Genomic DNA, 13407 nt, shown 5'->3' on the forward strand with positions numbered 1-13407 from the left:
ACGTGATTACAAACATTCACATGGCGAGTAGCCCTCTGAGATGCACTCTTCAAACAAATAATTTAGTCGCATTTGGAGCTTGGCGAGTGTTAATTTCGGAGCCTGGATTTCACACGCTGATATTTTCAGGTGCACACCGATCAAGCAACGCACCTCTTTTAGGTGGTTTTGATATGGTTTCACAAATAGATCGCAATCTGGCTAACAAATCAGTTTGACCATATTTGACGTAAAGGTCGCATAGCTACAGGTACGGATTAGATTGTCGACTTAATAAACACCTCTTCAGTTTTGTATTTGTGGTTGTTATACCGTCTGATTGCAACACATCTGTGTATCCTACTACGCCACATATTTGCCCTATTACAGTAACAACAAAGGTTAACTTGTTGATAAATGCGGTGTGTACTAGCCCGTAGATCAAAACTTATTCCTGTTTACATTCTTGCAACCAATCAGAGTGCTGCGTGTCGGTTTCACCGTTTGAATGGTACCAAAAGTTTTATGCTTATACTTTGCTGTAAAAGGGCCACAATAAATACAGTAAACAACAACGTTAAAAGAATGTAGGCGTGACACTGTCCTACTGTATACTGTGAGAATGGGATGAGAAATGGAACTCTTTAGGTAGTCCTGTGGTAAACACAGCCAATATCTAGTCTTAATAACAGTCCATTATATGTTCACTGCCAATAATAAGTAAAAAAAAAAAAAACGTGTAAATGTGGGGTAAAAAGTGAATGACTTCGGCTGAGAAGTAACCAGAGTACATGGCCAAACACCCCGGTAAGCCTTGACAAGCGGCCCTGTTAAATGAGCGATGTTGACAAGATATAGTTGTAAATTGACGTGCCAGAAGAATGTACTTGGATTACAGCGAACGCCACGTTGATTTACTGACTGGAATAGCAAGCCCGTTATCTTAAATCATGCTGCCAAACTGCGGCTTGAGTTTCATTATTTCTGTCTAGATTCCCCACCCATGGAGACCAGAGATCTTATCCTTATCGTCTTGTACACTTTAGAAATGAGACACCCATGAAGGGACCTGTTTTTTAAAAGGCAGTCCAGATTTTGAAAAAGGTGTAATTTCTCTGCTATTTTATCTGGATGAGTTGTGAAAAACTACAGGACATTGAGGCAGACATTTCTGACATCCAGGTGTAAATACCAGTAGACAACGAATGCTAAGCACAGGTTGTCTCCTTGAGCGCTTTGACAGGCTGTACAGCAAACAATTTCTCTGTTTTGAGTAAAAAGATGTTGCTTGGGGATGCATGGCGGGAGACTGAGGTTAGAGCGGACATCTAGCTTATGTCAACCAATGTAGGTGCGTTGACGATTTCCTCAGGTCAACAGGGCTTAATGCGCCACAAGGTTCAACTCACCTCAAAGGCTGGTTCACACATTAGGGCTTGTGGGTAGAGGTTGGGGAGGGGGGTGAGTCGGGGGGATGCTATCAGTCATTCATATTATCCAATGGAGAAGAATAGATACAGGGGTGTTCCTGTCTCTCTGCCTATTCCACCCAAAGACAGAAGCTGCGTTCTTTGTCTGCAACCGTACTGCATTCGCTCTGAATTTTCTTGTCATCGTTTCGACGTGCACTCCCCTCCCCCACTTTTCTTCCCCCCCCCAGCTTCTCTTGTCCTGTGCCGCCGACCCCCTCCTCCATTCGCTGACTCGCTGTCAGCTTGTTTTATCAATGTTTTCACTACGGGGGTTGCGCCGCTTCGAGCCGTCGGGCTTGGCTGGCACGCCGTAGCAGTGCCTCTCGCCGCATGCTCTACAGGCAGCCTAATGGAGGAAATCAAAGTACTCAAATGCGATTAGATTTGCCATACACATTGCATCCCAATTAGAGCCTCTGCCATTGATAAAAGATGCCCATTTTTTATCCTACCAGCAAATACCTTGAGATTTATGTCATGTAGTTCACTTGCATGTGATGAGAGTATCCTTTGTTCCCCTCCAATTACAATCAGTTTTTGTCAGCTTTATTATGTGCAAAACACTTATTACTTTGGTTATATGTTAGCAATACCTAAAATTTCAACATGACCAAGTAATGCTATTTAAGTTATTAATTTTGCTCTACAGAAACATCACCTGATCTCACAATCTCATTTTTAAGTTTAGGCAGAGGTATTTTTTTGATGATGGACTCAATATAACTTGTGACAAACAAACAACAGTGTGGAAGGGTGATGGCATTGGTGGCAATAATGTGCATTACCTTGGTTGCCAGTGCCAACTGCCCAAAAAATTTTGTAAAAATTAAATAATAAAAAAGTACCCCAGGTTATAACTGACAAGCTCTATCTATAGATATAAAATTGAAAGTATTATTTAAACATGATTGCCCTGACTACACAATTGAAACATGCCCAGACCATGTCTTTCTCGTCACTTTGTACCACCCTAGTGTATTACACGTTTCTTCTTAGTATCTCATGTTCAATGTAAGGAGTGTACTAGTTTCTGCTTTCCTGGGACTGAAACATATTGTTTTTGCTTGGGGCGTTGCATGAGTTACTGCACACCTGCGTTATCAGAGCTAGAGTTGCAGGAAAGGGCGACTGCAAAATGGATGTTGAGGTCGCCCGGCAACACACAGGTTTTTGTGTCGCTCTGGTGAAATTTAATCATCCATCCCTCAAAATCTCCCAGGCAGAAATGATTGCCAGCCAGGAGGATGTTACTATAATTATTGTCTTGTTCACTGCAGACTGAGTGCCGTGGATAAGCCATCGTCAACGGGAAGGCAAATACGCTTGTTGAACAAAGCACTTAGCTGCAATTTACACAACAGGATACTTGGATGTATAAGCATTAGTGTTGAACATGTCGAGGAAAAGGAAAAAATTTGGGAAATGTTACTTATGGGGGTAGCCATTAAGTACACGAGGGCATCTGCCCACCACAAGGTCCAGCATTGACTAACTGCTAAAGTTTTACCGCTATATATATTCCACATTAAGGACCATGGGGGTGTCACACTAATGAGCTGACCTTAAAGTACACCCGCAGATCATAACATGTTTTCTTCCGTTTGATAATTCATGAGAAATCATACTTTTTTTCTTCTGCACTTCGAAAGTTTTCAACTGAACTAAAAATTAAAAACAACGTGTTGGTTTGGGTCATCCGTGTACAAGACAACAACATTTTAGATCCCGTGTAGACAATCAAAACCTAAAATGCAATGGCACTGTATTTGTGTCAATATTGTGTAAAAATGGTAGTAAAACAAACATAAGACAGACATACTTGTTTTATGTTCCATCTCTGAATACATGGGTACTTTACAAACAAAATTTCAATGGTGGACCATTTTTTGTTACTGCTTTCTAAATTTCACATGAGCACAGTCTCCTTACTCATAGTATGTCAAATACCCATAAGTATGCAGATACAAGGTATTCAGGAGACGCCTTTCGATACGATCTAGTAACAAAATCATTTGATGGGCATGCACGTAATTGTGTGTGGTCACACCCTTAAATATAATCCTATCTTGTCTTGTCTGCAGCTCCACCTTTATCTCAGGCCACCGTGTCCCCCCAGCCTCTGAGAACTACAACCACCACAACAACAACCACAGTACGCCGGGGTGTGGCCAACAACACTACCACCACAACAGGGCCCAAGGAGGGCAGCAAGGGAGCAGCCAGGCCCCCTCCTGTGATTCTGCAGACTACTTCACCTCCACCCCTGGAGTCATTCCCCTTGCCCGAGCGCTTCTGTGATGCCACCGAGCGAAGAGACATCATGTGGCCTCAGACCCAGCGGGGCATGCTGGTGGAGCGACCTTGTCCCAAGGGAACGCGAGGTAAACAGGGCCCATCTCATCTCATGGGCTTGCCGACATGTTGTGCCCCTCGAGAGAACAGCCAAGTTTGTTAAATGTGTCAGTAATGCCAATGTGCCCTGATCTCTTTCTGTGTGGAGGCCTAATGGTAGGGTAGGGAGTCAGTGAAGACCGTTTCTAATAGAGTGCCTTTTGCCGTTGTCGTGTCCAAACATAATTAAGCAATCTGTAACGGCTCTGTTACAGGCTCAGCTGTTTGGTCCCTGAACTCAGCATAGTGTCATATACTCTCATCGGATTGGATGTGAAATTGTGTTAGGCCACATGGCTAATTAGGACAGAAAAATGTTAACCACTTTCCAGAAAAAACAGACACAACGTGTTACACGAACAAAACTGGTTTGCTTGAATGAGCTTTTGTTCTTGTTTTCCCTTACAGGCACAGCATCTTATTTATGTGTCCTTTCCACTGGGGCCTGGCACCCTAAGGGCCCCGATCTCAGCAACTGTACCTCCCACTGGGTCAACCAGGTAGCCCAGAAGGTGAGCGTGAGCTTCTGGTTTTTTTTGTTGTTGTTTTTTTTCCCCTATTGGACTGTGTTACCTAAAATAAAAAAATAAATAAAACACATGTTAGAAATAAGGATTAGTTTTTATAGTGGTTAATATTTTGACACTCACATTTGTAGAACAGCAGTGTGCCGTGTGGATTTTAAGTTACCACAGAGTAAAATTCACTATTTGCACTCTTATTTGTAACTTGTTGTAAGAAACAAGGCAGTTAGTAGCAAATCTGTCTCCATGCTCCCTTGCAAACATGATTAATTCTCCCCCCTGCAGATCCGCAGTGGTGAAAATGCAGCAAACTTGGCTAACGAGTTAGCAAAGCACACGAAAGGCCCCATCTACGCAGGGGATGTCAGCTCCTCAGTGCGCCTTATGGAGCAGCTGGTGGACATCCTGGATGCTCAGCTGCAGGAGCTCCGGCCGAGTGAGAAGGACTCTGCAGGACGGAGCTTCAACAAGGTAACAATGCCCGTTAAAAAACTGCAAATTAGCATAGAGTTAAAAGTCTGGAATGTATTGCCAGTTGATTTGTTTGTGCTTCAAAATAATTTTCCCATATCACAAAATGTGTTTCCCACTTGCCTATGTTGATTAAATTGCGTTGCTGGTTCTATGCTCATTATTACAGTATGCCTCTCCATTATCGCTACTATTCAGCGGTGGTGTCACAAAAACAAAAAGGAGAAAAAAAACCCACAGCCTACCAAACTTCCGCGCGACATGTTGATCCTGCGCATGATGCATGATGGTGGTTTGACGTCCAAGCATTTGTGCAAATTTGTTAGGCATATTTCAACCTCAGAATTTTGGTCTATCTCTATATATACAATGGCATATGCATGACCAACTTGTGCATTCAGCAAAACAGGTCAAAGCACTTCCTCCCGGCACGGGTAAATATCGGAACCCTATAGCAGGAGACAATGTATTTTCTTTTAGGCAAGATTTCTCCAAGAGCTACCTAAGATGGTAATATCTGATGTCTTTGTTCATGTTTACATATATCATATAATATTTGTATAAATAAATGAAGACATCATCCATAAAGAAAACAACATTTTTGCAAGTTCGGCTTCAAACCATCATGTCATCAACCCGCAATTATGCTTGTTATCGCTGCATACATAGGAAATCTGCTAACCTGTTTTCCGTGTTTGACGTTCCACATATAGAGGGTTTCTGAGGCTCTCCTATATTTCAGAGTGCTTAATAATCCATCTATTTATATGTGAGTCAATTTACCGCCTCCTTTCTTTTCAACATCAAAAATTAAAAGAAAAAAAAAACTAAATAACTTGGCAACATGCATAGCAGAGGTATACAATTCATGCAATGATCATGAACGTCATCCAAATACCTTATTATTCATTGACCTTCAGGTAAGAATGTACCAGTCAATCATGAGATAGTTTGTACATCCATTCTGTCAGGCTTACTTAGACTTCAAATCATCTGTCTTTCTCTGTCTTATCTCTTCTTTTTCTTGTTTAATTAAAACAAAAAAAGCTTCAAAAACGAGAAAGGACATGCAGGGCGTACATGAAGGTACTGGAGCGATGCTCTTGCCCCCTAAACCCCATGCTTGCTGCCGTCCCCTGCTCTATGGCTGTGCTATATGACCAGCTCGCATTCTGCAGCATGACCCTTTTTTATTTTTTTGTCCTGATATGTACTCACTCTTCCTGTGTCCCTTTTACGTTACTGCACTTCCATACACAAAACCACATTCAAGTCAAATGTAAACGATATAATCATCTACATTTAAAAACTTGGCACTGTATCATAAATGTTTCCTGTTCAATGTCTTAATTTAGATTATGACCCAAGAGTGCAGTCTGGAGTCATAAAACGCAGACTCCTTTATACTGTCATTATTTCCCACTTGTTTTGCTTCCTTATTAATTTCTTCAGGGTTCATTCTGAAATTTCCCCCCAAAAATAATAATAATAATCCCACTTTATTCATACTTATTTCTTTTCAAGGACCACCATCGCCTGACTTTTTATCATCTGCAAAGTCAAAACTCTCCCACTCTTGTTTCACAATAACAGGTTTGAGGTCATAGGACTAATTGTTTTCTGTAAATTGTTGCAATTTGTTCCACCAGGTTAATAGGGTTACTTAGGCCAGTCCTTCTTTTTTTCCCCTGAATGCTGTCAGGTTGTCTTTATGCATCACAGTGTTTTGTCCAAATATAACCCTCTTCCACCAGAGACATCAGCGTCCTCCACCTGCCACCAAAGTCAACACCTTCCTTCATGCAGATCTGTCTTTTGGGACAGTATGAAAACAGACTGAGCAAAGTCAAGTCACAAGCCACACTTATATAAAAGGAAGGACTAAATGCACGATGAAGGGACTAATCCATCCAAATATGTTCCGTCATATTTTAGTTGAGAGTATTAGGACACATAATCATTACGCACATAGGAAGTGTCGCTCCTCCCTATGCAACTCTAACAACTTCCACTCTTCTGGGAAGAATCTTTGGGTATCTCTGGAGATTTTTGTCAATTTATCTCAAAGAACATTTGTGAGGGCTAAAGGTGTTTGATGATGTTTAGGTCAGGACGCTTAACTCAGTTCTTCCACATTAAACCCATTGAAGGAGGCATTTATGGACTTCATTTTGTGCAGTGGGGCACAGTTGACATAAAAAGACCTTGCCCATGCTGTTGCCATAAAAGTTGGTAGCATCCAATTTTCTTAGTAAGATGAAGAATTAACAATCATGGGGACTAGCCCAACCCATGATTGATCATATTATATATGAGGACGAGTTTCCAAATATATTTGTTAATATAGTCTTCTAAAACATACTGACCGCGCTATGAAAGATCTGGCATGAAGATTGATGACTCAGCTTTATCTGATACCTGCCATATTTGATGCACACACTTCACTTTCGCTGGCCTTTCCACGCACTGCATCCTTTATTACACCACCTGTCTCTGGCATTGATTACCTGATTAGACGTATTGATCTGGCTATTTCCTGCAGAAAGCTAAAGTAAATGCATGTTCAGAGGTTTAGTTCAGCAAAAAAAGTGAAGCAGAGATAGGTCTACAAAACCATACTTGATTACAGCTGTAATATCATGTTGGATTCACATGTATTTAAGTATAAGACAATTGGCACAAGTTCACAGCAAGAAGACTTTTCTAATAAACAAGGGAACTTTTCCAATTCCAATTACATGTATTTAATTGAAGAAGGCTTTTAGTAAGTGAAATGTCATCATGCTTTCGAATTAATATCCCATTATGGGACCAGACCCACAGTGTAGTCTTTGACCAAAAGTGGGTGCCCTGATGACGTCATTGAAAAAGAAACCGAATCCGCCTGCAATTGTAGTCCACAGTTTTAGCTTGCAACTCTTTTTCATCATGACAATCTTGTAACATCATGCTTACAATCCTTAAGAGCTGTTAAATGTGTTATCGATTTTCTGATCATGTTATGATCTTTAATGTGATATTTTCACTCAGCTTTTTGTTCGTCATTGTCTGCATGCTCGTTTCTCATGTGTGAATATGTTCATTTTTCCCAAAATACTGTATGCATTTAGCTTTGTTTTTCACTTTCTTCTATGGTTTGACACAGGCCATTGTGGATACAGTAGACAACCTACTCCGACCTGAGGCTTTAAAGTCCTGGCAAGACATGAACAGCACAGAGCAAACCCACGCTGCCACCATGTTACTAGACACCTTGGAGGAAGGCGCCTTCGTCCTTGCCGACAACCTGATGGAGCCCGCCATCGTCAAAGTTCCTGCAAACAATATAAGTGAGTTGGAAACAGCAAACTGACAGCCACTCTCGATTGACGCAAGCCTGGCTGATGTAATTTCATTGAGGAAATTACTTGTAATAGGAAAACAAGACGGCTGCATGAAATAAGGACTTTGTTTTCATGAAAAGGGCCTCGACCTGGAGGGTACAGAAAAACAGCACATATTAGTTTAAAAGAGTCACTTACTGACAAAATGATGAATATCAGACCATTAAAGAGGCTGGATTCTCTGATTGTGGATGCTTGGTTTATAAATGAATGTGTAAAGACCTTGTAACTCGATACATTGATGTGAGCATTAGCCTGCTGCGGGGTATATATTTTATTCACAGCCTCCTCCTAATCCCCTCATTCTCGTTAGCAATTAAAACGTACGCATATGCCTGTTTTGTTTGTGTTATTTTGCATTGCTTCATTAAAGAAAGATTTTTATAAAGAGGAATTGATTCCGTTTTGATGAATGTTTATATTGTGCTGGGGTAATATGATCGTGGGTCTTTAAAAGAAAGCCCTGGCATCAATCTCCATATTCTTGTCTAGACTTATAGTCATGTACCCAATTAAACATGTGCTTTTATGACTGACATCCTCTTTGTTTCCATTCACGGACCTCTTCTAACTCCTCCTCCGGCAGTCCTGGACGTCTACGTGCTCAGCACAGATGGTCAGGTGCAGGATTTTAAATTCCCACAACCCATCAAGGGGGGAATCTCCATCCAGCTTTCGGCCAATACCGTCAAGCTCAACAGTCGCAATGGTGAGCTCCTTAAGGGAAAAATGGTCAAATGTGTTTGCTAAGAAAGAACTGAAATCACAGCGTATCATTGCAAGACGCCATTCATCCTCTTGTGATTTTGTCCATGCAGGAGTTGCTAAGCTGGTGTTTGTTCTTTACAAGAACCTAGGCCAGTTCCTCAGTACAGAAAACTCCACCATTCAGATGGCCAACGACGCTTATGGACGCAACGTGTCCGTCAACTCTGACATCATTGCTGCGTCAATCAACAAAGAATCCAGCCGAGTCTTCATTAATGACCCGGTGGTTTTTACACTGGAGCACATAGACGTGAGTAAAAAATAAATAAATAAAAATACATCTAGACACTAGATCCACAGCAGACAGAAAAAAACATTTGAATTCTAAATGTCTGGCACGGTCAGTCTGTAGTTTATTTAATTCATTGAACATCAAATTAAAGCAGTCCTTAGAACCTAAGTGAATTCTTAATGAAAAGTAATTCTTTAATCAACATTGGGATATAAATGATAGCGATTTTATTTTATTGTTGGGGGAAATTAACTCCTAGATTAGCTGTACGATCTAGAATGAAATTACCGGAGCACCAATTATCTCTCTTCTTTTAAAGTTGTCACTCAGTTCCCAGAGGGCTACGCAGGGCCCCATTCTTTATCAGAGAAATTGTGCAATTCCAAAGACATGGCGTCAAACAATTACGGTTCACTGTTATTAAAGCCTCATATATCCAAGAATGCTTCGCTTGATTTGGTAAGCATGTGCTAAATGAGATACAACATATGAATTGCTTCATAAGAGCTGTGAAGTGAGAAATCCTCATCCGTATCAGTGCGGAAAAATACTTTGTACGAGCAGGGGGTAAATGGCCTTTGTTTTGTTCATCTACTTCAATTTCAGGCAGTCAATTATTGGAACGCTTTAGCATATCTCTTGTTATCTTGCAGATGGAGCACTACTTCAACTCCAATTGCTCCTTCTGGAATTATTCCGAGAGGAGTATGATGGGCCACTGGTCTACGCAAGGCTGCAAGCTCCTTGAGTCCAATAAAACACACACCTCCTGCTCCTGCAGCCACCTCACTAACTTTGCCATCCTCATGGCCCACCGCAAAATCTCGGTATGTGATGCTTACGTCCTGCAATATTCAACATGTTTCAAGTTGTTCCTTGAATCACCACATTGTTTTTACTCGTTGTTGAGATTTGTAGTAATTCTTTTAGGCATTCTGGCATTTGTCAGTCGATCATCTTCAAGCTTTCAAAGATTAATATTCTTTCCCAAAGCAAGAATCTTATAGATCAGGGGTCACCAACATAAGTAGCCCACAGGCCTGTTTTAAAAATACCTCACCAGTGACGGGACATTGTGATTTCATAGGAATGTTGTGGAAGTGAATATTTGAAAATGTAAATACTTGAAGAGAGCTATAGAAATAGTGTTGCATATATTTATGTTTTCTACCTTCTTAAATCATTGTTGATAATTACCATAATCAGTGTCAGTCATTACCATCAGCAGTCTTCACATTGATGAATATCATTAATTATTAATAATAACATATAATAAGAGCAGAAATAATAACAGCGACCATTTGCTGCTTTCAGTGCAAAAGTGTCCTGCAAATATTGTATTATTGTGAACGTTTTAACAATAGGCAGGCTTTGGTCTGACGCAGAGGCCAAAACCTTTGATGAAAATAGCACCTCTAATGTGAAACTGGACCATATGTGTGAGGCTTATATAAAGGTGTTTTATGTTTTTTAACAGTAATATTTTGGAAGAAAACGTCAAATGTTGGTGTTATTTGCAACTTACAATCGTATGTGTTCATTTGTTATAAATACATCTTTCTCTCAGGTCAACAGACCACATGAGCTGCTGTTGACTGTCATCACCCGCGTGGGCATCGTGGTGTCGCTCGTGTGTCTAAGCATGAGCATCTTCACCTTCTGCTTCTTCCGAGGCCTACAGAGCGATCGCAACACCATCCACAAGAATCTCTGCATTAATCTCTTCCTCGCTGAGTTAATATTCCTAATTGGTATCGATATGACAGAGCCCAGGGTAAGAGGGGAGCGTTTGTACTCTAATGATTTACTTTGCATTCATTTGCTCTCACGTTATCGCCTCAGAACCCCCCAAAACAAGGCAAAAGACTCTTCAGAATTAAATGGATGAGACGTTAAGTGTTGTTTGTTCCAAAGCCTCTCTGCTTGTCCCTGACATGACATGAGCACGACAGCACCATTAATATAGATTACTAAGAAGCCGTGGCCACGACTTGGCAGATGTTTTTTTTCCCTCCCAATTTAACGTCTTTGTGGTTGTACTTGCCTTATGTAATGTTTAACTTTGTCACCTCCTGTACTTTTCACCATATGTTGCCGGGTAATAAAACGTTCATTTTTTTTATTTGTTTGGTTGTTTTTTTTTATTTAAAATCTCACTTTTGGACTAAATTTAGCTTCATTAAAAGATTTTTTTCTTGCTGATGCAAAGCTAGCAATATTCACTTAAGCTTCAGTTTTCACTCATTTGTTGTGTATGCTTTAATCTAAAAGAGATTACACTCTATGGTTTATTATTTTCCAATAAATTGCACATCACTTTTTGAATTTTGGTCATTGTTCTCACTCAGATTGGCTGTGCCATCATTGCGGGGATCCTCCACTTTTTCTTCTTGGCATCCTTCTCCTGGATGTGTTTGGAGGGAGTCCAGCTATACCTCATGCTTGTGGAAGTCTTTGAAAGTGAATACTCACGGAAAAAGTACTACTATGTGTCTGGTTACCTCTTTCCTGCCATTGTGGTCGGGGTGTCTGCAGCGATCGACTACAGGAGCTATGGGACAGAAAAAGCGTAAGAAAATGATTTTGGCTTATTTTATTGGAACAGAAATGCACACTCTGTTTCTACCTCCACTTAATGCAAATCCCCCATGGGCACCATCAAACTATTTGAGTTCCTGTCAGCTAGGATGTGCAACTGTTCAATTTTTCATGCAATTTGAAAGTGTCTGACGGACTCAACACTGTGGTTCGAACAGGGAGGGTGTGGCTACATTAATGCCTTTCTGCTAAAAGACCCTCCTGTGACCTCTTGTTTGTAAATGGCCTTTGCAGAAAAAGCTTTTTACGTAAATTAATGACCACATCGTTACTAAGACTATGAAGTGGGGCTACTTAGGGTCTTCCCTTTGTTCCGCACAAACGGTCAATCTATGAAAGGAGCTTTTAAAGTAAATATTGATGAGAAATCGTTTAATGTATCAGCCTAAGGATGAGAAGCAGGAACACAATGCTAGAGATCGGCATAATAATCAGTTATTCGATTAGCTGATTGCATTTCCATCAACAACCTGAAGTCACACTATGACAACTTCTTTGGACAGTGTTATTCTTCTCAGGTCAACACTGACATGGCAAGATGACTTCAGAACTATTCGGGAAAAAAAACTTTTATCATGAACGGATGGAGACTGGACCCAAGAGCAGGCAGAGGCTGAGAAGTTGTGATGAACAGTTTATTGAAAAAGGGAAATGTAGATGGTCCTTGGGGTGCGCTGACGGGTTGTGGAGGCAGGGAATGCTTGGCAGGCGGTGACGAAGGCAGGCGGCTGGCTTGGCGACGAATACGGAGGTAACACTGAGGACAAGGAGAGACACGGAGGTCAGAAAGGAGACGAAGAATTGAGTAGCTTACGTGGAGACTGGGGAGCCGTTGTACCGCTGGAGTAGCTGTAATACTCTGGCAAGGTTTTCCGGCATCAGGCAGTCTTAAATGCAGGTGGTAACGAGGGCTGATTGGTGACAGGTGCGCGGCCGAGGAAGGTGCTGGAAAAAGAGAGGGGAGGGGAGAGAGAGAGAGCGAAAGGAAGAAAAGCGCCACCCAGGCTCCAACAGCAGAAATGCAGGATGGCTCATGACACCTTTCCAACTCCCACAAAAAAAACTATATTTTCAAAAATACTATTAATTGAATAATTGATTGTTCTTTTACTAAATGAGTATAAGTAAATGTAGTCAAATAGACAACAAATCATGTTTCCCAAACTGAAGTGTGTATTTTATGTCTTTCCTTCTCTCAGGTGTTGGCTCAGTGTGGATAATCATTTCATCTGGAGCTTCATAGGACCCGTCACCTTTATCATCGTGGTAAGCTTTAAGTTGTATTTTCTCTGAAGAGTGAGGCTGACAGAGTGAGGGAGCGAGATGAAGGAGATGCAGGGAAAGAGATTAAGGTGCAAGTGAGAAAAAGAATCAGCAGGATTTTTCTATGCTCCAAACCGCCTTTTGCCAAAGTAATTTCTTGAGTCATCCGACAATCTCTCAGCAGCTGACACAGATCAGGATCTGATAGTGTGTCTGTACCTTTACACAGTACAGCACCAAGAGGGCTACAGATGCAAGCTGTTGTTTTACAGTGAAGTGCTATGATGCGTGCATTCAAGTAAAATGAATTTTATAGCTGCTGTGTT

General features: G+C 41.1%; 1 protein-coding gene across 38 annotated transcripts in view; it reads left to right on the forward strand.

Moving 5' to 3' along the window:
* Positions 1 to 13407, forward strand: part of adgrl2a (adhesion G protein-coupled receptor L2a) — a 147461-nt gene that overhangs the window by 112721 nt on the left and 21333 nt on the right. For 35 of the 38 annotated variants that reach the window (XM_061779038.1, XM_061779073.1, XM_061779072.1 and 32 more), the window contains 11 exons: positions 3533 to 3832; positions 4251 to 4354; positions 4652 to 4837; positions 5885 to 5923; positions 7983 to 8166; positions 8807 to 8929; positions 9039 to 9238; positions 9874 to 10047; positions 10788 to 10994; positions 11569 to 11789; positions 13018 to 13084. In XM_061779038.1, coding sequence (XP_061635022.1) covers positions 3533 to 3832; positions 4251 to 4354; positions 4652 to 4837; positions 5885 to 5923; positions 7983 to 8166; positions 8807 to 8929; positions 9039 to 9238; positions 9874 to 10047; positions 10788 to 10994; positions 11569 to 11789; positions 13018 to 13084 — 1805 coding nt within the window. The remainder of the gene's footprint in view (positions 1 to 3532; positions 3833 to 4250; positions 4355 to 4651; positions 4838 to 5884; positions 5924 to 7982; positions 8167 to 8806; positions 8930 to 9038; positions 9239 to 9873; positions 10048 to 10787; positions 10995 to 11568; positions 11790 to 13017; positions 13085 to 13407) is intronic. The other 3 variants (XM_061779040.1, XM_061779075.1, XM_061779074.1) reach the window with 1 other exon arrangement.

Source organism: Phyllopteryx taeniolatus, chromosome 7 (genome assembly GCF_024500385.1).
Source record: "Phyllopteryx taeniolatus isolate TA_2022b chromosome 7, UOR_Ptae_1.2, whole genome shotgun sequence".
In the NCBI taxonomy this organism is placed as follows: Eukaryota; Metazoa; Chordata; class Actinopteri; order Syngnathiformes; family Syngnathidae; genus Phyllopteryx; species Phyllopteryx taeniolatus.